General features: G+C 42.5%; 1 protein-coding gene across 3 annotated transcripts in view; it reads left to right on the top strand.

The window, feature by feature from the left end:
• hdac5 (histone deacetylase 5) overlaps nucleotides 1-26,762 on the top strand; it is a 144,011-nt gene that overhangs the window by 96,670 nt on the left and 20,579 nt on the right. For all 3 annotated transcript variants that reach the window (XM_028454442.1, XM_028454440.1, XM_028454441.1), the window contains 7 exons: nucleotides 7,112-7,228; nucleotides 8,916-9,027; nucleotides 13,865-13,969; nucleotides 14,045-14,238; nucleotides 14,309-14,427; nucleotides 16,985-17,168; nucleotides 23,605-23,707. In XM_028454442.1, coding sequence (XP_028310243.1) covers nucleotides 7,112-7,228; nucleotides 8,916-9,027; nucleotides 13,865-13,969; nucleotides 14,045-14,238; nucleotides 14,309-14,427; nucleotides 16,985-17,168; nucleotides 23,605-23,707 — 934 coding nt within the window. The remainder of the gene's footprint in view (nucleotides 1-7,111; nucleotides 7,229-8,915; nucleotides 9,028-13,864; nucleotides 13,970-14,044; nucleotides 14,239-14,308; nucleotides 14,428-16,984; nucleotides 17,169-23,604; nucleotides 23,708-26,762) is intronic.

Genomic DNA, 26,762 nt, shown 5'->3' with positions numbered 1-26,762 from the left:
AAGTATGTGATATGATATCCTCCATTTACTGAACACAAAATAAAGCTTTCACTACTTCATACAAACACAGCAGCCATGGAATCAATAGCAGGTAATAAAACATCACGTTAAAAACACCTGATATAAAATACAGTCATACCTTTTCACGTGCGCACACGCGAGGGCGGACACACACACAGCGTCTACTCGCACGCACACACACACACCAAAACACGCCAGCATCTCTTCAGTTAGCGGAGTTATCTCTCCATAGATAAAGTGTTCTCTGCCCTGACATCATTACAACATAGAAGAGAAGCTAACGCTAGCATGCTAACTTTGATCAGCTTGTGTGCTGACAGATTATAGTTACTCATAATGTTTAATCTGATTACGTAATACCGTTACATGAAATCCGTTTTTTCAGTCAATAGTAGGCTTTATATTCTGAGTATAAAGTAAAAGATAACATTATCCACACATCACTTTATTCTGTTCCACCTGTGAGGTGGTTTTAGAAAACAAATATTTTAAAAAGTAAGCACTAAGCAAATCTACAGTAGGTGCCAGAGGTTGCTCGAGACCAGATATAGGCAACTGGTGGCCTGGGGGCCACATTTGGCCCCCAAAGTAAACGTACAAAATGACAGAAAAATACATAAAACAAAAGCAAGAATACATTAAAAATACAAATAATTACAACATTGCAGGAAAATACAGTAAAAGACAAGAAAAACACAGAAAATACTCCAAAAACACAAAACACTACTACAAAAATGAACAAAATGGCAACAGTAATACACAAGATTACTCCAAAAAACAAAAGTACACAAAAAGACATGAAAAATGACCACAAACTTACAGTACTCACAAACAAGCAAAACAACAACATAAATACACAAAAAAAAACCGCAAAATGACACACACAAATACACAATATGACTCCAAAAAACATATATTTTACAGGAACAATAGACAAAAGAACTAAAGAAATACACAAAATGCCTCACAACGAGCAAGACAACAACAAACATACACAGAATGACAGAAAAACACACAAAATGACTATTAAAAACTCTGTGTTCTTTCCTGTATTATTGCCCAGATCGCTCATTGATCTAATGCTGAGTCATGAATGTTGATCATATGACCCTCTGATCAAAAAAACTAATTTTTTTGGCCCCGCTGTGATAAAAGTTGCTTATCTCTGATATACATAGATGATCATTCTCAGAAAAGCAATCCGACAAGGCATAAAAAGCAGCATTCAAATCCAAAGTGTAACGTTACAGTAGACGTAATAATGGGTGTGGGTGTTGCATTTAGCATCAACATGAAAAATAGGACTTTAATATGTCCACTCACCACCCAGTGGTTGGGGGTGTAAATTGCAATCCATCAAATTGACAAATAGCCTTCAGAATTTTCCATCGCAGAAAAAATTGGCCAACGATGGGAAATATTTGGTGAATTAAGGCGACCCCTGGTAGATGAGTCTGTAATGCCATAGATGTGGTAACTCCAATCAAAACTAAGAGAAACCCAAACACATTGAAAACACCTTGGAGGAGGACTGAGATAATGCAGAATTTGAAATCTGACTGTAAGTAAGTAAGTAACATGTATTTCTATAGCACCTTTCTTAGACAAAGTCACAAAGTGCTTCACAACACAGATTAAAAGCAAAAAAACAGTACACACAGTATAAAAGGCCATGACAGCATAGAATCATAGCAGCCCAAGATAAGCTAATTAAAAGCTTGAACAAATAAAAAGGTCTTTAGTTGGCTTTTGAAGGTGGCGACAGTCAATAGAACGCAGAGAGGGCGGGAGATTGTTCCAAAGCCTGGGAGCAACAGCCTGGAAAGATCTGTCTCCTCTGGTCCAAAAACGAGTGCGAGGAACCATAAGCAAATACTGATCCACAGACCTCAGGGCCCAAGCAGGAGTATAAGGCTGGATCAGATCACTGATGTAAGAAGGAGCCTGACCCTGCAAGGCTCTGAAGGCTAGAACCAGAATTTTAAAATTGATCCTAAAAGACACTGGCAGCCAATGGAGTTATTTTAGAACGGGGGATATGCGAGTCCTCCTACTTGTATGGGTCAGAATTCTTGCTGCAGAGTTTTGTACTAGTTGCAGATGAGACAGCTCCTTCTTGTTCAGACATGTGAATAAACTATTACAATAGTCTAAACGTGAAGACAAAAAAGCATGAATGATCAGCTCCAAATCATTCTGACACCATTTTCCTGAGTTTAGATATTTTCCTTAGTTGGAAGAAGCAGTTCCTCGTCAACTGCTTACAGTGCTTCACTAATGACATGTCTTTGTCAAAGAGAACGCCTAAGTTTCTAAGGCTTGGTTTAGCAGACTGGCCTACGTCACCCAAGTACTGCTTAATCCCTGAAATTGAGTCATCAGGGGCAATAACCAGTGTTTCTGTTTTGTCCGCATTTAGCTGTAGAGAGTTATCGCTTAACCATTGTTTTATTTCAACTAAACAATGAAGTAAGAAGTTAAGCTTCTTCATCTCAGACGGCTTAAAGGAGCAGTAAAGCTGGATATCCTCAGCGAATAGGTGGTAAGAAACATCACTGAACCTTTGGAGGACCTTTCCCAAGGGGGTCAAATACAACAAAAACAAGACAGGACCCAAAACGGAGCCCTAAGGGACTTCACACAACAAATCCGCTGACTCAGACCTTATTTGGTTAGCTGTCACACTAAAGCTACGCCCAGATAAGTAAGAGGAGAACCACTGTAGAACTGGCCCTGTCAGTCCTACTTGATCCCTCAATCTTCTCAGCAGGACCTGATGGTCAACGATGTTGAAGGCTGAGGACAGATCCAAGAGAACTAGAGCGGTGCATTTTCCAGAATCAGCAGACATCGTGATATCACTGGACACTCTCAGTAAGGCTGTTTCCGTAAAGTGTTTTTTTTACGGAAACCGAACTGAAACGTCTCATGGATATTATTTTGATCCAGGAAAACTGTAAGCTGGTCACAGACTACCCTCTCAAGAATCTTAGACAGGAACGGGAGTTTAGAAATAGGCCTGAAATTGTTGAGGTCCTTGGGGTCTAAACCTGCTTTTTTAAGTAGTGGCTCGACTATGGCGTGCTTGAAAGCATTTGGAAACACACCAGTAGACAGGGAGAGGTTAACCATTTTGGTAACCCCAGGGCTAATTACCTCAAACACTTTTTGAAAGAGCCTACAGGGAAGGACGTCAGATGAACAAGAGGAGGGCTTCATCTTGGTCACCAGAGCCGAAATATTGGCAAATGTCATGGTCCTAAATGAGGACCACATGCTGGAGACAGGCTCAAAGACACCAGAGGTACCACACAGAAGGGGCGGGATTTTATCCTTAATCGTCTAAATTTAATCCGTAAAAAAATCTCACAAAGGCATTGCTGTCAGCTTCACAAAAGACAGGGGTAACTGGAGCAGCAGGACAGACAAGAGAATGTATCGTGTCAAACAACACTTTGGGATTTTTCTTGTTCAGTGTTATGAGTTGACGGATATAGACAGATCTGGCATTCACAACCATTTCATCATAAGATGACACAAGATCCCTGAGATGAAGCCTGTGCACCTCAAGGTTTGTGGATTTCCACAGGCGTTCAGTCTTTTGACATAGTCTTTTAAGAATTTGGATCATTAATCCAAGGGCACGCTTTTTTTGTGTCGATAGATTGGATTTACCAGAAGCCACCTGATCCAAAATTGTTACACAATGATTGTTAAAACAGTGAATGAAATTGTCAATATCAAAGCACTCCATGAATAAAAGAGGGTCAAACATATCAGAAAATCTCTCTGTAGTGTTAGCAGCAAAAACACGCCTTCGAGACTTGATTTCTGATGGCTTGGGCTCAAGACTAAAGTGCAGATCACACAAAACCAGACTATGATCACTCAAATGAACATCATTTACAGACACGTTCAAAATGTCTAGGTCAAGTGTAAAAACTAGGTCTAAAATATGTCCTTTTTGGTGAGTGGGCTCAGAAACATGTTGCTCAAAATTAAAAGCTTCAGTCAATGTTAGGAGTTCCATTGTGGAGCAAGATGAGCTGTCATCAATATGAAGGTTCAAATCCCCAAAGATTAGAACAGAATCCAACTTTATCAAAGAAGATAAAAAGTCACTAAAATCCTTTAAGAAGACAGCAGCAGCGCCAGGAGGACGGTAGATCAACACAGTTGAAGAACCCACCTTAACCATGTGTGATTCAAAAGACGCGAAGTCTTGAGACTGGATCACTTTACATGTGTAGTCGTCCCTGTGCAAAATAGCCAGTCCACTACCACGGCGGCAGGGGCGGGGCTTCCTGACAGCAGAGCAGCCAGCTCTGATGAATGAATAAACTCTTCCCCTCTCTGCCAAGTCTCAGAAAGGCACATAATATCCAGCTCTTTTCTAAGGAAAAGGTCATTCAAAGAAAAGGACTTATTCGCTATTGAACGAGCATTTAACAATCCAATGTGGAATGTTGATGACATCACGGAGGCAGTGTTCAAGGTGCGCAGCGGTATTGGTCGAAGGCACGTCCAGCGGTCACGTGGGCTCCAGCTGGTCCTTGCTGGTAGAGCCGACATAAACACAGAAGTGGAAGATGGCGACAAAGGACCGTGACCATCACTTCAGCGCTGTGAAGGGTCCAGGGCACCCGCTGAAGTCCGAGCAGGCGGCAGCATGGACACGCTTTACCGCACGTCGAGGAAATAAATCCAGCGCAGGCACCGAGCGCGTTTCCCACCGAGCGCGTTTCCGGCGGCCGAAGACGCCGGAACCCAAGCGTGCTGCAGCACGCCTTTTCCTGACCTGGACTCCGGACCGTGAGCCTCTTTTCCTGGGTCTCCTGCTGACCTTGCCCAGCACCAGAAACAGCAGCAAGTATTCAGGTGAGTCCGGATCGATGATAAAAGGTGGAGGAAACGCTTGTTTATACCTGTCCCGTTTATCAAAGAGGCCCTCCATTGACTCTCTGATGCTTAACAGAGAGTTCCGATTATAAGTCCTTAGAACCAAGACACATCCATTTGTAATGATCACATATGCTGGAACAATGACCATTAAAAATCTACACTGTAATTGAAAAGCTCACAACTCCCCCCAGATCAGATAGCCCAAGAAATTACTGTCAACTGGAAAATGCAATGAATTTGCTGTATATTTCAATGAAAAATACAATCAATAAGGTCAAACATCTGAACAAACCAGCAAAATAACAAAAATCTTGAACAGCTTCAACCACTAAGTGATGTGTCAATTACAATGTTAGAGTTTATTAGTGAACCCAAAAACAATAGAGTAAACTGTTCAGCAGCTGAATCCATCAATGTGTTGCCTTGACACAATACTCTCAAACTTCTTTAAAAGTGTTGTAAAGTCAATTGTCAGTGATTTGTGTCAGATAATTAACTGCTCATTCCAATCAGGCACCGTACCAAAATCCCTGAAAGTAGCTGCTGTGAAACCTCTGTTAAAAAAGAGAACACTAGATGCCTCTATACTGGCTAACTATAGACCAATCACCAACCTTCCATTCACGGCCAAGATCATTGAGAAGGTGGTCTTCAACCAACTGAGTCAATTCTTAACATTTAACAAAATATTTGATGAATAGTCAGGTTCTCATTCTCATCACAGCACAGAAACTGCTCTTATCAAAGTGATCAATGACATTCCTGATTCAGGAAAAGTATCTGTTCTCATTCTATTGGATCTATCTTTATTATCTCACAATGGAGAAATTTACTAACCATTCCTTGGGGAACAGTTGGCGCCTGGGGAGCTGTTTCGGCTAAAGGGACTTGCTCAACATCTCACAGTGCTTGAACCGGGAACCTTCTGATTACAAGGCCAGCGTCCTTAACCACTAGGCCACCATTCCCCACTGTAGATCATACAATTTTGTTGCACAGATTGCAAACATGGGTTGGACTAAATGGGAAGAGCAAAGTTATTTTATAAGCATTGGAAACTTTGAATCTGACAAATTACCAATGTCCTGTGGGGTTCCTCTGGGCTCTGTTGTTGGACCCCTTCTGTTTAGCCTTTATATGATTCATCTAGGACAATTTTTACACAACTGTTGATTATCAGAACTACGCAGATGACACACAACTATGTCTATCAATGAACCCAGATAACTATGGTCCCATAGAGGTATTGTGTGACTGCTTAGAAAAAGTAAACTGCTGGATGAGTGAAAACTTCCTTTAACTAAATCATAGCAAAATGGAGGTGATTGTCTTTGGATCTTTAAAAGCTAAAAACCAAGTAAAAAACCTTGGTGTTCTGATTGACTCAGATCTGACATTCAGCAGTCAGATCAAATCTATCACAAAAACACCTACAGATCATCGCCAGAGTGAAAGGTTTAATGACTCACAAAGATCAGGAGAAACTGGTCCATGCTTTCATCTCCAGCAGACTGGACTACTGTATTGGTCTTTATCAAACATCTACAGCTGGTTCAGAACGCTGCAGCTCGGGTCTTAACCAGAACAAAGAGGTCAGAACACATTACTCCAGTCTTAAAGTCTTTACACTGGCTCCCAGTCAGCCTCGGAATAGACTTTAAAGATCTGCTGCTGGTGCATAAATCTGTGAATGGGTTTGGTCCAGAATACATCAGTGAGATGTTAGTCAGGTATGAACCCAGCAGGTCTCTCAGATCTATGGACACAGGTCAGATAGTGGAGCCCAGAGCTCACAGTAAACATGGTGATGTTGCGTTTAGTTGTTATGCTGCAAAGAAGTGGAACAAACTGCCAGCAGAGCTGAAGTCAGCATCTAATGTGAACATTTTTAAATCAAAGTTAAAGGAACTCTTTTTCTCTACTGCGTATGATTGAGAGGGAGATTTAAGGTCACGTTGTTGTTGATGTAATGTGTTTGGTGATGATTTTACTGATTATTTTAAATGTTCTTATTGATTTAAAGCTGTTGAATGTTTTCTGTTGCACTTTTTGATCATGTAAAGCACATTGAGTTGCCTTGTGTATGAAATGCGCTATACAAATACATTTGCCTTGTCTTGCCTTGCCTTGAGTGCTCCCCTGAGAAAGCACCAGTGATCAGGTTCTGGTTGTATGTGTCCCTGTGCAGCTGAGATCTCTTCATCAGACACTTGGGGCAGACGGTACACTGAGTCCTCTGAGTCTCTACAGCTCGCCTTCACTGCCAAATATCTCCCTTGGCCTCCCCGCCAATGCACACATTACAGTAAGTACACTCTAAATCTTCCACTTTTATGTTAGTTTGTATAACCTTATTTTCTCACCATTATGGCAAATGTTTTTTTTAAATTAAATTTGTTATAGCAGAGGGAACTGAAAACAAGTTATGTGGTTTAGTATGCTAATGTTAACAAGCCCACCATGGACTTCAACTCACTCAGGACCATTGACGAGAAAACTCGTCATTTACGTTTTATCACAGAAATTACTAGAATACACCCTGGTGGAGGTCCCTCATCAATATCTAAGCTGTGGGGTAATGTAGTGACCAGCTGTGCCCTGAAGGTGGCAGCAGTGCACCTTTAGATGAGCGATTAGCCACTGATGCTACTATTAGCTAAGTAGGAAGAAACAGGAACGAGGGAGATTATGGCGCTATGAAGTGATATCATTAGGTATCCAGCAGCTCACAGCACCACATACTAACACAGAACATGTGTGGACCTGAGTGGATTATCGATAATGCTGCGATCGTGAGATAAAACCATCTACTAACCGGGCTAAACGGTCATCTCTGCGTGTCGGGAGGAAGAGGAAGTTACGTCTGTGTGATTGACGGGGGGAGGAGATATAAAATACAGTAAGCAAAACATTCTGTCAGCCAGATAGCAAAACAATAATAATGTTGCCATCCAAAGCCTTGTCTCAGTGTTGTTATTTTTTTTTTTATAGTTTTCAATGAAGCAAAAAAAAAAAAAATGCTTCAAAGTCACTGACAGATTTTTTTTAGAACATGCCTGTTTTCTCAGCTTTTTGCTCTGAAACTGGCGATTTGTGTAAAACTTGCTCTATTCAATGGCTGAATACGGGAGAACAAATCAAGCCAGAAACTTTTTTTTTCTGATGAAAGTAGAGGCTTCAGTCTTTCAGAATCTGGTGTCAGATTTCAGATCATAGTACAAAATATTCTGTGGGTCTTTAAAAATCAGTCAAAATGCTCAAAAACGGCTAGCACTGAGGGGGATAGAAATTCTGAAAATGGCTGGCACTGAATGTTTAATGTGGGATTATTACCTCCGCCAAGGAGGTTGTTTTTTGATGGCGTTAATTAATCAATTCATTTATCTGTCTGTGAACAGTCTAACTTGAAAACTAATGAACATATTTTGATCAAACTTCCACTAAATATCCAAAATGGGATGGGATCCAGATTTGCATACTCATTCTGGATCAATTTTGAAAAATCAATGATTCCCTGTGTTCGGCTCCTTAAGATGGATCTACAGCGCTGCCTACTGGTGACTTTGTGAATGGTACCATGATCAGGATCATTGATCCAGATAACTGGTGGAGGTTTACGCTCGATAAGTGCTTTAGTTCAAATATGAAAATACACTCCACTGTTCAGCAGTAGAGAGAACAATCACATAAACACAACTGCAGCTTTTAACATTGTTGGAGAAAATGCAGAAACTTGTATACAATTCATTCAACACTAAGCACTTTACAGTTGTCTTTTAGCTTTATTCACACAATACCAAGTGTTGAAGCGTGAATAGTGTTTGGATTATTTCATACCAAGTATAATCCAAACTTTTTTTTTTTTTTTATTTAGATCTGACCTTTTCCAACCGTTTAAAAAAAGATGTTGCTACAGGGTTTTTGTAGTCATGCTCAAACAACCAAGTGATATTGATTATCTGTGATTAAATCTTTGCTAATGCTTCTCTCAGCCTTCCCAAAAGCTGTCAACTCAGCAAGAGGCGGAGCGACAGGCCGTCCAATCACTACGATCGGGTGGAGCTTTGACCGGAAAGTTTCTCTCCACGTCCTCCCTACCTGCAGGTGAGGTTAACAGCTGAGTTAATAATAATAATAACTCATCCTTCATCAGCGATGTCCAGAAAAAAAAAGTAGTAAGCTTAAAAAAAAAAAAAAGGCTAAAACTCACGGCGACGAGGCACGACACCTAGGGGGGTTGGGGGGTATGCTCCCCCTGGAAAATGTTTCACAAATTATGCTATATGGTGGCTTTTAGTGCATTATATTAGTGTATTTGTGGCTTTTCTTGCGTCTATTTTGAAGCACTTTTCTTAGCATGATGTATTTTCTCATCTAGTTTTTGTTTGCATGATGCATTTCCAAGTTGAAATCTGGTATCCATGGTAATGATGACAAAGAATTGAATGAATTAAAAACCTTTTCAAAATCTACTTTTTTCAAAAATGTTCTGTGAATTATTCTTACCAGCGACTCTTTTCTTTGTTGAATCTTTCTTAAAAATAATGTTTATTTAATTTAGATGAATTCAGTAATGTTGTGAATGTTAGGATTTATTATATTGTTGGGGAAATGTTGAGAGAGAATGATTGTTTTCCTTCAGTTGCAGCCACCAGATATTTGTTTGAACCAGCAGACTGCGCTGGCAACGCAGTGTTCGGCTGGAATGCAGCTATTCTGCGCAGTGAAGAAGAGATTAGCAGACAGAGCTAATAGAAAAACCTGACTTTTACAGATATTCAGGTAATATTACAGATATTCTTTCAGTGCTAAAGGGGTTCCAGGGGTGCAACAATTCACCCACTACAGATCAAGCAACACCACAGCTGAGGCTGGTGATGCCTCACTGGGGGAAGAGCTGAACCGCTTCTTCCCTCACTTTGAGGTGGAGTCACCCATAGCCACACCTCATCCACCTGCCCACAGCAGCCCCATCCTACAGGTGGAGGAGCATGAGGTGAGGCGCACACTGAAGGATATGATCCCGAGGAAAGCTACGGGACCCGACAGCGTCTCTGGTCAGGTGCTGATGATGTTCGCGAATCAGCTGGCGGAGGTCTTCATCAGGATCTTTAACCAGTCACTGGCTCAAGCTGCTGTCCCCACTATCTGAAGTCTTCCATTATTGTCCCAATCCCAAAGAAGAACAGTATCAACTGCCTGAAGGATTACCGCCCAGTAGCACTAACAGCTATTATTACGAAGTGCTTCGAGAAGCCGGTCAGGACACACATCATTTCAAAACTCCCGGCAGGTTTAGACCCCCATCAGTTTGCCTACAGAGCCAACAGATCCACTGAGGACGCCATATCCACAGCTCTCCACTCTGCTATGTCCCATCTGGGGCAGCGTGTGGCTGCTCTTTGTGGATTTCAGCTCGGCTTTTAACTCCTTCAGTCATTTTCAAAATTTCTACCCCCCTCAGTGCCAGCTGTTTTAAAGCATTTTGATTGATTTTTAAAGACCCACAGATTCTGAAAGATTAGACTCTCTACATTCATCAGGAAAAAATATTTTGTTTCTAGTTTGTTTTGTTCTTCCGTAATCAGAAGGTGAATAGAGGCAAGTTTCACACAAATACACAGTTTGTGACAAAAAGCTGAGAAAAATGGCTTTTTCTGAAAAAATCTATTAGTGACTTTGAAGCATTTTTTTTTTTTGCTTTAGGGACACCTCAAAATTGGTTTCCTTCTATAAAACTACAAAAACAACACTGAGATTGGGCTTTTGATGGCAAATGTATTATTATTATGCTATCTGGGTCAGAATTAAAGGGTTTTCTTGCTGTATTTTGGCGTTCCTCCAAGTCTCTCCCCCCGTCATTCTCCCCACACACAACTTCCTCCTCCTCCCGGACATACCGAGTGTCACCGCTTGCCCCGTTTTTTGATCGTTTTTTTTTCTCATCATCGTGACTCTCTCAATAGTACACTTTGTTCCACACATGCTCTGGTCGAGTGTGAGCTGCTGGGAGCTTCAGCTTCAATTCTCGTAGCGCCATTTTCTGTCCTCGTAAACTCTTTTCCTCTCCTTCTGAGCTCTGCCCATCACAGGTGATCTCTCATCCAAAGGTGTTCTGCTGCCACCTACATGGCACCAGTTGGTCACTACATCATTGTACAGTTAGATATTCACTGGAGACCTTCGTCACACTGTCTCATAGCAACCCCAGCCGAAAAACACAATTCACATCTATAGATGTGAACTCAATGAGTTAATAACATCATCCCTAACAGACTGGTGACCAAGCTGCTAGACCTGGGCCTGCCATGTTCCTCCTGCCTTTGCATTAAGGACTTTCTGTCTGACCGCTCCCAAAGGGTCAGGGTTGGACCAATATATCTGTGCAAAAATACACCAGTATGCACCAGAGACAGCAACAACAAACACCAAAATAGACAAAATAAATGAACACAGTAAATGTTCAAAGGGAAACATTTCACACTATGAAGCGAGGTAATAAAAACACACTTATAACCTACTTAAAACAATACAACAATAAAGCAATACACCAATAAAAGTGCAAGAACAGGCTCCAAAGTGCTTTGTTCAGCCTAATAACAACTTGTGGGAAGAAGCTGTTAATGTGGCGAGATGTCCTGCATCTCAATGAACGATATCTTCTCGCGGAGGGAAAGAGCTGGAACATGGCTTTACCAAGGTGGCCAGTACCAGAAGAGTCATTGATGATTTTCAGAGCTCAGTCTGTAATCATAGAGAGCCTCCAGAACAGGCAGCTCACTGCACACAGTCCTTTTTGCAGAGCGAACCACCTTGTTGTTGTTGCTCTCCTTTCTTTGGTTGTGATGTTACTGAACCACACAGTCATAGAGCTAACAAGCAGACTTTCTATGGTGCAGTGATAAAAGTTAAGCAGAATGTTAGAGTTATTTGTTTCCGCAGAAAGAAGAGATGCTGATGAACTTTTTTGACAATGCGATTAGTGTTTTTGTCTCATCTCAGGTCATTAGACAAAGTTAAACCCAGAAACTTGCACTCCTCAACAATTTGCAGTTGAGAGTTGTCAATGTCAACAGGCATGTGAGAGTTACCACGACTAAAATCAAAAACAAACTCACATGTTTTAGATGTGTTCAGCGGGAGGTTGTTTTCTTTACTTAACAACATTTATGATTTCTGCTCTATAAGATGAATCATCATTCTTAGTGATGAGACCAATAATGGTGGTATCATCAGCATAATTGATGATCAGATTGGAGTCAGAAGAAGCTGCACAATCATGAGTGTACAGACACTTTGTCAGAAAAACAGTCATAGATTTTTACTCTGTGATCTACCAGTTAAAAAGCTAAAAATGCACTTACACATAGCATCACTCAGACCAAGAGACCTAAGTTTTTCAACCAGTTTACCTGGGACAAGAGATTTAAATGCCGTGCTGTAATCAATGAACAACATTCTCGCGTGAGATTTAGCATTGTCCAAATGTTGGTGTACAGAGTTGAAAGCAAAGGAGATTACATCCTCAACGCTCCTGTTTTCTTTGTATGCAAACTGGAGTGGATCGACACATGCAGGGATCTGGTTCTTAATGAAGTCCAGTACAAGCCCCTTAAAAATCTTCATCAGAACAGATGTGAGGGCCACAGGACGATAGTCATTTAGACACATCACTGGAGATTTCTTTGGAACCTGAATAAAGGTGGACTTTTTAAAGCTGTCTGGCACAATACAGTTCCTCAGTGACAAGTTGCAGATATCCATTAAAACAGGGGCAAGTTGCTCGGAGCACAGTTTCAGTACACGAGGAGGACCACACATCTCTTTGACCCTCAGCCTCAGCACCGGCTCCCCCCAGGGCTGTGTGCTGAGTCCTCTGCTCTATATTCTGTACACCTACGACTGCATCCCCACCCACTCCAGCAGCAGCATCCTGAAGTTAGCCGACTACACTACTGTGGTGGGACACATCTCTGGGGAGGATGAGTCTGCATAACGGGATAAGGTGGAGCAGCTGCCGGCATGGTGTAGAGAGAACAACCTGGCCCTGAACACAGCGAAGACCAAGGAAATAATCATAGACTTCAGGAGGAATAAAGCCCCTGTTCATCAGTGGAAGCTGTGTGGAGAGGGTGTCAGACTTTAAATTGCTGGGAGTCCACATAGAGGAGCACCGGACCAAGGGCACACACACCACTGCGGTCAAAAAGAAAGCACAGCAGAGACTGTATTTCCCCTACAGTCAAAAACTTTGTGTCTTTTTACCGCTGCTCTATAGAGGGCATATTACCATACTGCATGTGTGCATTGTTCTCCAGCTGCACCGCTGAAGACGAGAAAGCACTCCAAGGGTCGTTACCACAGCCAGTAAGATCATCGGCTGCCCTCTCTGGATGATCTGTACAGTTACCGCTGTCTCAGGAAGGCATACATAATACTAAAGGACCCATCTCACCCACATCAGTCACTCTTCAAACTACTGCCCTCTGGCATGTGCTTCAGGACAATAAAAGCAAGGACAAACTGGATATAAAACAGTTTTTACGCCAGAGTCATAATTGCACTCAACGGACAAAAACTGCACACACACACTGATAGGGAATTGTGCAATAACAGAAGCACAGTGCAATAACTACAAATGTGGAATGACTTTTGGTATGAATGTTGTGTGGTATGTTTCTTATGTTAGTTTTTATTTGATTTTACTTATTTATTAATGCTTGATACCTATGCACCTTAAGGATTCCGCTTTTTAATTTTGTTGTACTGGTACAATGACAATAAAGTGATTCTGATTCTGTAAGGTATCATTTATGAACATGTTTAAGAGTAGAAGGCGGCCAGAAAGAGAGTAGTAGGCGAGTCTGCTCGCTGCCTGCGCTTCTGGTTATCCCTGGTTCATCGTATACTGTATAATCTGTCTTCTTCTTAACTCATGTAGGACATGATGTGGAGGCTCCGCCCCCTTCTTCTCATACAGCACATTCTTCATTACTGCAGCACGTCCTCCTGCTGGAGCAGGCTCGGCAGCAGTGTGCCATGCTAGGTGCTGCAGTATACACACACACACTCTATCTTACATTTAGTGTGTGTCTAACTCTGTGGCTCCCATCCCCTACAGTCCCCATGTATAACCAGTCACCGTTGGTTACAGCAGAAAGGGGGGTGTCTGGCGGGATGCGGACGGTCAATAAGCTGCCCCGTCACCGGCCACTGGCCCGCACACAGAGCGCTCCTTTGCCCCAGTCCCCCCAGGCCCTGCAGCAGCTTGTGGTTCAGCAGCAGCATCAGTACTTCTTAGAAAAACACTACAAGGTAAACACACGCACAAACACACAACATATAGCACATGGTAGCACACACCTAACTTTAAATCCACGTGCAGGTGCTTTCAAAAGGAACGGAGCTTCCTCGGCCCCCTCCCACTCACCCAGAGGAGACGGAGGAGGAATTAACAGAGACCAATGACATGCAAGAGGCTGATGTAGCGGCGGAGTTTCACAGGTACTGCATCTTGTGTTCTATTTTATAATATATTGTGAGATGTCTCACTATGGGATGCAACTTCTGTCTGCATTCCTCAGAAGCATTATTTCAATCTGCCAATCCTTTTTTTTTTTTTTTTACCTTGTCTGCACATGCTGTCAAAGGTCAACACTACAATAAGTGCAATCTTTATAAGACAGCAATGCATGTTTTTTTTTTTTTTTTATATTGCAATTAAATAAATGAATTTAATTTATTGCATAATTTTGACCATCTCCAGACCTCCCTAAGGAATCAAAATCAGAATTCCTTTATTAATCCCGGGGAAATTGCTTTTGTTACAGCCACAGAAAAAATCACATAGAAAGAATAAAAACGTTAACAAAGACGCTGCACGCTCATTGCCGCAAGGCCAGTGCGTTGACTTCAGCACACCTTGCTGTCGTCTCGGTCCCACTGCTCTCAGCGCCTACAGGTCCGTGCACATGTCGGTCCTTTCTCTGGTCTCTCACGAAAGTGTGTAGCCGGCTCCAGCTCCAGATACTGCGGTATCCGAGCTTTGGACGGTCCAGTACACGTTGGCCTGCATCCCCGCTAGAACCTGTGCTAGCTGCCTTGTGGTGGCGCTAGCTAAGCTACCTGCTCTCCTGACTGCGTCACGCGGTGATGGAAGCTAAGGCACCTCTCACCGAGGGAGCGGGATGCTCTGGGGGTCGTCTCTGTCCGTGTTGGGGTAAAATCTCCACTAAGGACAGGCACAAAGTCTGCTCCAACTGCCTGGGTCTGGAACATGCTTGTATGGTGGTTGAAACTCCGGGCTTGTGTCATTACTGCGCCGTGTTCAACACACGGAGCATCCACAGGAGGCTGGCATGCCAGGTTAGCCTGTCCGAGCAGAACTCCTTCCCCCGCTCATGGTGTCCCCGTATAGGCGGGTGAAGTAGAGACTCTGCTGATGGAAACTGCGGCTGCTCAGGGTTCCAGCTGGGATTCCCAGCTCAACCTGGTGACCCCCTCCACGCTTCACGAGGATGTCCTCATGATTGACTGTGGAGAGTTTGATGAAGACTCCTCTGACCCTCTCGGCTCAAGTGTGGACAAGGAGGACGATCCTTTCATCACCCCGGCTGGGGGCAAGCTTCCTGCTGCCTCTTTCGCCTCCCAGGAGGAAATGGAGGCCTCCATGCCCGTCTCCTATCCTCTCAGCCTGGACATGGTGGACATTCCTTGGCCCACCGTAGTAACTGAAACCACCAGGTCCCGCTACAAAGGAAAGAAGCTTCCCTTTTTGAAGGGTGCTCTGAGACAAATCCTTCCTGTCTTTCCTGAGCTGCTCGTTGAGGTAGCGCGCCCCTGGAAAGACCGTTTGTTCACCCCTGTGTTAGGTGCCTCATCCCTCGACTGTGAGGTGATGGAGAGCCTCGGACTGCTTTGCATGCCACCGATGGAGCCCCTCGTTGCAGCTAAAATGCTCCCTTGACAGGCTGCTGTGTCCCCTCGGAGGCCCATGTTGCCGTCCAGAGCGGACTGTCTCCAGTCAGACCTGTCCTGTAGGACATATGCGGCCGCTGCTCTTTCAGTCAGGGTGCTGAATGTCCTCTCTCTCCTCACTGCCTATCAGGCTGAACTCTGTGAGGATTTCGCCCTGTTTCAGGACCCTGCGACGATGGAGGAAATATCCACTGTTACCTATGTGTGTCTCTGCACCCAACGCTGCTCCCTGCAGGCTATGGGAAAGGTGATGAGCAACGTGGTTGTCCAGGAATGAGCCCGCTTGCTCGACCTTGCCAAACTGTCTGACGCAGAAAAGAACGACAGCTCTGCCACAGCCTCGTCAAGGCCCGCCCTCCTGGCCCGGAAACCCTGCAGCTCCGGCGGCTGCTGTTGCGCCAGCACAACCTGCTCAGCGCACGTAGAAGAGGAGGAAGAAAAATACTGCCTGACCACTTTTTTCTCCTCTGATGACGAAGCTGATGTTCCCTCGTTTTCCAGCTTCATCTGCTTTCACCCATGCAGGCTGTTCACGCCCCATCCTCCCCTCTGCCAAGGCTCGGCCTTCTGCTGTTGGGGAGAGACAGACTGGTTCCGCAGGACGTTCGGCTGTTGCCCCCCCCTGCACGTCCACAAGCACGCACCTACACACATGTTCAAAACAGAGCAATGAGCGTGAGGGCTTCGTGAGGCCCTGACGTGAGGCGTAAGGGCTGCTCCCCGTGTCCAGACCAATGGTACCACCGTGAGATCTGGCGGTGGTTCTGGAGGAGGCGGGCCTGAAGTTTGCCTCTCTTAAGGCGGTCTTGTTACTGGCTCTGACTTCTGCCATAGGAGTTTCCATATCCCAGAGTGAGACATCTCTGTCCTCCTTTTATAGGAGGTGGGTCTCCCCCTAGCGGACTGACGCGCTTCACCAGCCAATCAGCATTGGCAGATTTAAATAATGCTTCTTAGGAATGCAGACAGACATCTCACTCATATTAGTCATAGAACCGGGGTTATATACATAACCTCAAGTTTTCTAACTAACGTATCAATGAAATCCAGGTGTAGATGTAATCTCTGCTCTGGCTTTGTCCAGGCTACAGAAGGACGAGTTTGACAATTTGACTGAGTCAGAACGACTCACAGAGGGCGAGGAGGCATGCACAAACATGCATGTGAAAAGTGAGAGCACAGAGAGCGAGCTGGAAGAGGAGGAGGATGATGAAGATGTCATTCGGCTAAAGGAGGGTGATGACGAGGAGCAAGGCAGCTACACACAGGTGTGTGTGTGTTTGTTATGATAATGTTACATATATGACTTGGCATCCATTCTACATCACACACTACATCATCTATCATTATGACATCAGCTAACTTTGGACAGCTAGTAAGTGTGGGCAGGAATTTAAAGCTGTCACTCAAAAAAGGAGACTAGCCATGTGTGACTATTCTGTGTTTTTCACAGGCAATGTGTATGTGGTCCATCTGTTGGAGTGTCAGTGACAAAAGCCCATATTAAGTCTGTCTGAAAGAGAGTATAATCTCTGTATTGAAATGTATTTGAACACAATTCTATGATGTTAACTCTCCTTTGAGCACCAAAAAAATAGGATACCCCTCCTCATGGTAGAACAAAACCCAACTGTATTTTTTTTAAAGTATGATATATAAAAAGTGAGAAAATAGTTCTCGTGGTCACCGGAATTGGTGGCAGGGATGTTGTTGAGCACATTTTAATGATGTACCCTGGTGAAGATTTTCACAATTTATTATAAACACAAATTGATCAAGTAAATATATTACAGACATTTTTATGTGTCGTATTTATGGCAAGATATTCACCAGACTATATATCATCATCAATAATATTAGCACTACCATCTACCTATAAAAGCAAGGGAGGTCTGTGTGTGTGTGTGTTGATGTGTGGATGTGTGTGTGTGTGGAGCAAATATCTCCCCGACGCGGTGCGAGTTCGACCTGAAACTCGGTCAACGGGTTCCAAATACCCCAAGTGTGTGTATCTGTTATTTTGAAGTAATTTGGTCATTTCAAAATGTTTATTTTAATTTTATTTCACTTCTGGACGGCCCCGAAATGAAACCTATTCAACTTTTGACCTCAGGGTGTGAGGGGGCGCTAGCGCACCATCTAAATCTATTTCACTACACAGCTGCTCACGCGAGCAAGAGTCACGTGTGCGGCCACTCCTCCTCCACTTCCTCCTGTGTCATGCTATTGTTAGCTTCTCAAACACGGGAGCTCTCTGAATAGATCATTTGAAACTGTCAGCCACTGGTAAGTCTTTTGCAGACACGTTTCCCATTGTTTAAACCATATAACTGTTGCTCAATAACGCGCTGTTTCACTAGAGTCGGTATTGAACTTAACCCGTTCGATACTCTATCTGGAAAACTACAGATTCTCTGTGGTGCCGTGCATGGAAGTTAAGCTCTGGCCACTCGGTTCAAAGGTAAAAAATGATTTTTGTTTTTTTAAAAAAGACATCCGAATTGTAGATCAGCAAAGACAAAATGAGATACATAGCCTTATTGGGTCAATCGGTGCACAACATTTTCTAACAGATTCAAAGGTCTCCTATCATTCAAGCTGCCGTCCCACATACACCCATGAAACAAACTTGACTCATCAGACAAAAGTTTGTCTTTGCCCTTCAAAACAGTCCAACAAAATGCACTAGAATATGTGCTTCTTCTGTATAGACAGAAGGGCAAAACATGCTAAACTCGTGATGAATTAAGGTTTGTGTTGACTTCAACAACAGAGAAAACTGGTGCCATGCTTCCCCCAACTGAAGACGCTTTCAAATACCATGTTCATAGAGCCCAGTTCCAGACAGCAATATGGTGTAAAAGCCACATTGCCACTAACCCCAGAACTAATCCAGCGGGACATGGCTGGAATAAGTGTGACGATGGGACAATGGAACCGTTGCTTGACACCACCCAAATGAAATGCCAGTGTACTGTTTCTCAGAACTGTGCCTGTCTACTTGCTGGTCTTCCATGCATCAATATTTGCCCGTGTGTTGATTGCCCAAACGCCACGACGCAGTGCAACGACGACAGCAATGCCAATGATTACCAAGCAGTTAAATCTACTGCAAAAAAAAACAAAAAACAACTGTTATTCATGGCCAGTATTCAAGGTCAATGCTTCTTTTTAAGTTCACATTTAAAATGGTGATGTACAGTAAACTTTGTGTTATTGCCATTGCATGAACAGGTGAGACCATAACATTTGGCTTAATCTCCAGTATTTTTTCTCGTTAAAATCTTTGTTATCAGAAAATGTATTTACATAGTGTAGTAGCTTTTCATTTTCATGTTTTTCTTACAACAGGGTTGCAAGAAATGCCTTGACAAGTATCTTGACCAAGAGTTTGTCTGAAAATAAGGGGGGTAATCTTAGTTCAGGGACTATATTTATGCATTAATTGTTTCTTCTTGCCAAAAGTATTATTGTATGCGCTTGGGGAATTGACTGCGATTATTTTAAAACCTTAAACAATACTCTGCCATGTATATTGGCAATGTTATGGACAATCTTGGGCAAAGTTACTCCCAAAATCAAAATATTTTTGACTTATTTTGTTACTTTTTATCATGTGATGGCCAAAATAGATGAAGAAGTGACCCAAATTGATTTGTTGAAGATGTGTCTTAGCATTGTGGATTTTTTGGTACCAAACATGACATAAACAAATGTTTTGAAGTAAATTTGACAATAACATGTTTTCTTTAAATTGCAAAAATCACTAAAATGCACTCAAAAACACCCCTGCCACCAATTCTGGAGGCCACAAGAATCATTTTCTTACTTTTTATATATCATACTTGAAAAAAAATACAGTAGTGTTTTGTTCTACTATGGGGAGGGGTTTTGAGATATGGTTGTTAACCTATAATGTGGGCACCTGTTGCTGGTTGACGTGGATAGGGGTGCTTTCACACCGGTGTAGTACCGGACTCAGTCCGAATGGGAGGAGAACAGCTGATCATTCTCTCATCTTGGTTTGACTGGGTTTGTGTTGAAAGCACAGTTTTTGATCCGCTCCAAAACGCCTCTGATGCAGTTACGTGAGCTAGTCGGTGGAGGGCGCCGTTACTGGAGTAGAGACTTCTCTCAGAGTCTCATCTATTTGTCAAAGCGAGCACGTTAGAGTGCGCAAAAAAAATCTGCCTCCTCCTTTTGTTCTTTCACAACATTCAACAATGGAACTACAACAAATTGTCGTGCTTTTGGTGGTTTTGATTTGCTGTACGCTCAACATCATCTTCAACACTACCAGGGTTTAATAAGTCATAGGATGAATTAAAATGTTTGATATTTTGGGGTGCCACCTCTTTAGAAGAAGAAGTCATTACTATGTCAGAATAGCTCAGGGTGTGAATTCTTGTCAAACTATTTTTCTAGCAAAACAATATTGATACATGAACCACAGACAAGTAGTTTTGTTTAAACAGCTATTTTTCAACAAGCTCATCTTGACACAAACAACACTATAGAGTACTATGCTGACTGAACTAAGGCTAATACTCAAGTTCATAAATTAAGGAAAAAAAGATAGAAAAGTAAAATCAACAGAGTAAGATGAGGTAGGTGCGTTATGTGTTAGCTTCTACTGTGCGATCAGTGTCAATTAGGTTGTGTGTATGCCTTTTGTTGAAGTTACTTTACATACAGATTAGAATTTACAGAGTACCTTGTGTCCCAATGGATAAAGATGGCTTTTGCTCATCTTTGTGGTTGGCTGAAGTCCATTAGCAGTGTCTGTCCTGAAAGTGCTGCTTCGGGGAAAACTACAGGATTGGTCCGATGTGGCAGGTTTTCAATCTGCAAGCTTTACAGCTGAGTTCACATGAATGAGACTGAGTCAAGCTTTAGGGTTGCTGGTCAGATGTGGACACAGGGTTTATTTGGTCAAAGGATTTTGGGGAACAGACTGGTCTGGAATGTCAGAGGTAAACAAGCTTGCAGTGTGTGTGCCTCAGTGAACTTGCTGTTGTTCAGTGCTCTCAGGGTTATGTATGTTGCTGACAGCGGTGGCCATAACATAGCAGAGCTTCCTCAGGCAGAGAGCTTGGTGTATGCTATCAGTGTACGATGGTATCTGCCCTGCTTAGGGCAGTCTGAACAGAACTGACCAGAAGATAATTCTGTAATCACTTGTAAATCCCTCTTTTGTTGAAAACAACCTATTATTTTTTAACACAAATATATATGATTTTCAGAATCACTAGAGAGAGACACCGAACACCCACACTTACCAACACAAACCTTTCCCTAGTATCTGCGGTAGAGGTTAGATCGGGCCCAAAAAATCCAGCCCGACCCATTAACTTAAATTGTAGGCCCGAGCCCGCAGCAAACCCGACGTAAATTATTGTTTTATTTAATGTATTGCAGCCGGTATATTAGTAGCGCAGTGCCTCGTGCAGCGAGGGGGGTGAGAGGAGGGGCGTGCACACACTCACTGCAGCCCAAAAGGTATTTTATTGACGTGACTTGAGCCGTTATCACAGTTTTACAGGCTTTAATGGAGGTCGTATTAACACATCAAAAATAAACAAACACACAAAGAACCGTCTTACACCGTCATACACTCACACTACCGTGGGAACAGAATTGTTAACTCTTTTCCCCGCTTACACCTGCCCTTTCCCCAGCCTCCCAGCCAATCAACACTCAGAACACATGTAAACAAAGACACACATTGGCAGAGCAAGCTGCAGTAACCATGATGCCTTCTCGAACATGGGAAATCTCAGCATCAGTTAACCACTGAATACACACAAGTGGAACATAACCAGAACATAGAACCCAGTCCGTGGAGCACAGACCTGACTGAAGCACGCAAAAAAATGATACCACAACAATATATAAGTGCTTTTGTGTTCATTAAAAAATAATATTAATGTAATAGAGATTTAAAAAAAAAAAAAAGTTAAAAATGAAGCGAAGCGGGAAAATGATGCCCGAGCCCAAACTCGGGTCTGCAAAGTCACAGTCCAGTGCGTTAGACACACAGGCTTCAAAGATGGGGCTTCTTTACTTTGAAACCCTTGAAATGTTTTTCTGGATTTCTTATCAGTTATCATTTCACGAATGAGAATCATGAAATTGCGACATGCATGGATGTTTTGGGCAACGTAATGCAAAAACTAAATTCACTCAATGTGCGGTGCAGTGCACAAACTGTGCTCGGGGCTCCTGTTCCAGCAAACCAGCTTTAATGCCAGACATATTTGGCACACCGTCATAGCAGTGTCCTCTGCATTTGAGAAGTGGCAGTGAGTGGACTGAGGATATAATAGCCAACAAAGCTGTTCTTGCATCTGACATCTGCTCATAATTACAGGCAGAAATTGATGCAGCAACGATGCTTATTGCAGTTTTATGCAGATTTGACTTTTCATTATTTTGAAATCTGTCCAGTGCTTTGGCCAAGCTGGAAAAACATCCTGTACAAAAGTTCTTAAAGACTCTTGGTCATGTGTTGTAGATAGGAGAGGGGTGCCCATATTGTGGCTGCAGTGAAAACCAGCATTGTAGACTATCCATGGGTATTTGCCTTTCCAGCTAACTTGAAAAGTCCACTCTTTTTCTGTCCCACATCTTTACTCAGTCGCTGACACGGTGGAGTTGTCACCAGGAGACGTTGTCGAGTTGGTGGATATTTTTGTTTTTTAATCACAAACTTGTCAATTTTGGTAGCTAAATCACCGCTATGCTACTATTATGTCCTACATTGTCTGGCTGTTTATCTGACATAAATGCAATGGGTTGATTGGTAGAGGGATAGTGGTCATGTGCCCATGTTTATCACTAAATCTAGATGACTATAGTTCCATAGAGGTGTTGTGTGACTGCTTAGAAAAGGTAAATTACTGGATGAATGAAAACTTCCTTAAAATAAAAAATGACAAGATGGAGATGACTGTGCTTGGCAACAGGGTCTGAAAGGACGGATAAATTGATTTCTGCTTCAGTTTAAATGGATGGGTTGTTTTTTTTTACTGAAGCAGCGGACGAGTCATGAGGACATTTTATCAAAACTAGACCCATGATGGAATTAGAATGTTAAGTATTATTGTTTCTCCTGTGCAGCAGGTTTCATAGGTGGCAGTGTCTTTGTGTGTTCCCACCCAGAACTGTCACAGAAGTGCTTAAAATAGTCCCTCACCCTCCAGCTGGAGCACATAAGGCCCATTTAGCATCAGACGAAAGCAGTGAAAATACTCCCACCTCCAACCTGAGCTGACACACACACACACACACACACAATCACTGAAGTTACTATGACATCACGAGCTGGTGGCTCAACCCCTACACTCACTTGTGTGTGTGTGTGTGTGTGTGCGTGCGTGCACACTCATCCACATCTTCAAGTGGGCTTACAGATTTTAATGTCCACCCACACGATGAGTCACACAGTTTGAGGCAAGGAGTACATCAACAATTTCTTTATATAGATGCCAGTGTGTGTGCACGTGGGTTTGCGTTTGTGTGAGGATTTAATTCTCGGATTGATTTTTAGGGTGAAGAAGACTATTTATTCCCTGACTGTTGTGAGTTAAATTTGATCAATCTATGTCTGTGTGGGTCTGTTTGTGCTCCAGTAGATGTGTGCTTTTCCCTCTGCTGTGAATCCTAACACCTCTCCCTCTGTCCCTGTCCCATCGGGGCTTGCAGCACCTGGGGATGTTCCAGTCCCTGCTACCTCACCGACCTCTGGGAAGAGCGCAGTCCTCCCCTGCAGCCTCTGTCAATCCCATCAAACACCTCTTCGCCACTGGTTTGTACTTTTTGCCATATGTCAGTGCACATCTGTTTTCTGATTGGATAAGGCGCAATATACATGATGTGTTGCATCAAGCTGGCTATTACTGACAGTCATTAGACTCGAAGCTTTACACTTCCAGTCATTCTATTCTATTCATATGCATCACATTTATATGTGTAATATTTAAAAAGATGACTAAATAATAATAAATTAGTACTTTTTTCCACTGTAGAGAAACAACAATGCCGCCCGTGAATTAACTAGTTTTACGGGTCCACGGCACAAGGATTTTTAATATCCCCATTTTGATATACCTACAGAACATGACTGGATCTCTATTTTAAAAGAGAAAATAAGCAGCAGTTTAAGATGTCTTACTTGTGGATACCTAGATATATACATGCACAGTAATACATTATTGTATAATAATATGCATTATTGCAATAATAATTAGAGCTGACAAACAATTAATTTTTTAATCGTGATTAATTACAGTTGTTTATTTCCATGTTTCTAAAGAAAAAAGAGGCAGTTTTAAGGAAACGTTTTCTATTTTTTTTCTGAAAGTATCAGGCAGACATCTTGAACAATTCTGAACAATATTGCACACAAATAGCGCTGATAGAAATCTACAGTAAAAATTGTTCATTTTAGTTTTGTACTGCTTTTTAAGTACACTGCTTGAGATCATACATTTAAGATTATCTTCCTACAACCAGTTACTTAAGCAAACAAGCTTATTAACGTTCATATTCAACTTATTAATAATGCCTCAGAGTTGGTTGAGCCAATGAGAGCCAAACAGGAAAAAACATCATATCCCCTTCGCAAAGCAGTATCAAAACAAACATGGTGGCCGACACCAAGAAGGCCTTTGCAGCTGGGCACTGCTCTGTTTAAAAAGACATGGATTTACTGTATTGTTGAAACCACAACAAGAAGAGGCTTTAAAACCATAAGTCTGTAACGTACTACATGCTGTTTTTGTCTTCTGGCCCTGTTTAGGGAAAAAGAACTACGCTTGTCGTGCTATTGTGATCAGTTCCGTTCATTGTTACTCTGTAGTCTGCATGTGTTTGTCGCCCCCGCTCAGCCACCAGAACTCAAACGTCTGGTGAGTGCTGGATTCCAGGCTACGTACATACAGACAATTGTGTCTATCCCAGCCTGTGATTGGCTGATCTGGTTAGATTTCTGAACCTAAGCAGGTCTGAGCTTGGTTTATAGTTGGATGGAGACCACTGACAATTCCAGGTGCCACAGTGGGGGACAGTCGCTCCAGTAGTATCTGTCATTGTGTCCTTGGGCAAGGCACTTCACCCACATTGCCGAGTATGAATGTAGTGTGTGAATGAGTGTTGGTGGTGGTGGGAGGGGACTATGGCGGACTATGGCAGCCTCGCTTCTGTCAGTCTGCCCCAGGGCAGCTGTGGCTACAATAGTAGCTTACCACCACTGTGTGTGGAGTGAAAGAATAATGCCTTAATTCTGTAAAGTGTTTTTAGTGTCTATGATAAAGCACTACATAAAATCCAAATTATTATTATTATTATTATTATTAATGCAATTCATCTGTGTTAAAATATAGCAAATGCGTTAATTTAGAATGATTAATCGCATGCATTAATGTGTTACATTTGACAGCCCTAGTTAATATATATATATATATATATATATATATATATATATATATATATATATATATATATATATATATATATATATATATATATACTGTATATATACAGGGCTCTACACTAACTTTCTCAGTTGGTCCCACAGCACAGGATTTGAATGGTTGACTTAACTGGCGTACCGTAGTTGAAGGAAAGACTGACAGTGACTCGAGATATATTTGCAAATTTTTTTAATGTTTTTGTGTCAATAAGTTTTCAAGCTGTGGCTGAAATAACAGGTGATTTCTTTTATATAATTTTAAAAAACGTAGCAAAAATGTTTTAAATAACAGCAAAGCATAACAACAGGTTACATGTTTGTTTTTTGGCAGAAAGGTTGTACTTGAATTAAGTTAACAGTAGCATAATCAACTTAGCATCTGTATTGTTTCACCCTATGGAATTAAATTCAGAGGGTCCAGCTCTGATAGTGGGGTCTCCTAACCCTCTTCCCCTGGTCAGGGGTCTGTAACCTTTACTCTACAAGGAACCATTTAACCTCATCTCACCTGGAATAAAGTCCTCCTGGAGCCATAAATACCTTCTCAATGAAGACAATACAGTGTATTAAATTATATACAGTTAAAATTATATAGAATAATGTTTGATTTAATTTGATTTGATTTATATTGGTCATGTAAATGGAAACTTAAAAACAGTAACCAGCACATATTCAAGTACAAGATGGCGCCGCGGATGGTCGCCTCGGTACTGCGCTCTCTCGTAGTTGTTGTGTTTTTCTTTATTTTTGTAGTTTATTGCTCCCCTTCTCTGGTCTCTTTCACCAGAGAAGAACTATTACAAGTTGGACAGTCCTCTGCTGATCTTTTTTCACCGGTTCTCATTGAACCAGAAAGTTATGCAGATATTCTCACCGGAGGAGCAGCAGCTCTCTATGGAATTTGCAGGAGACGCCGCAGACGCAGACGGGGGAAAACGAGCAGGCGCGCTCGTCAAACTGAGGCAGCGGGGATTACGCACTGCGCTTCCATCCATTCACCTGGCGAATGTCCGCTCACTGGCAAATAAAATGGACGAACTGCTGCTCCTAAACACTAGAAACTCGGACTTTTGCAGATCCGCCGCCCTGTGTTTTACTGAAACCTGGCTCAGTGAACTCATCCCGGACAGCTCTCTACATCTACCGGACTTTCAGCTCCTCAGAGCGGACCGCGTAAAAGAGCTCTGTGGGAAGACGAGGGGCGGCGGAATATGCTTTTACATTAACCAAGGTTGGTGTACAGATGTCACAGTGTTGAAACAGACGTGTAGCCCTAATCTGGAGAGTTTTTTCATAAACTGCAAACCGTTTTATTCTCCGCGGGAGTTCTCCTCGTTTGTTATGGTCGGTGTTTACATCCCACCTCAGGCTTGTGTAACAGAGGCGTTAC

This window comes from Gouania willdenowi, chromosome 8 (genome assembly GCF_900634775.1).
Source record: "Gouania willdenowi chromosome 8, fGouWil2.1, whole genome shotgun sequence".
Classification (NCBI taxonomy): domain Eukaryota; kingdom Metazoa; phylum Chordata; class Actinopteri; order Blenniiformes; family Gobiesocidae; genus Gouania; species Gouania willdenowi.
This window is presented reverse-complemented; position numbering and strand designations above follow the sequence as displayed.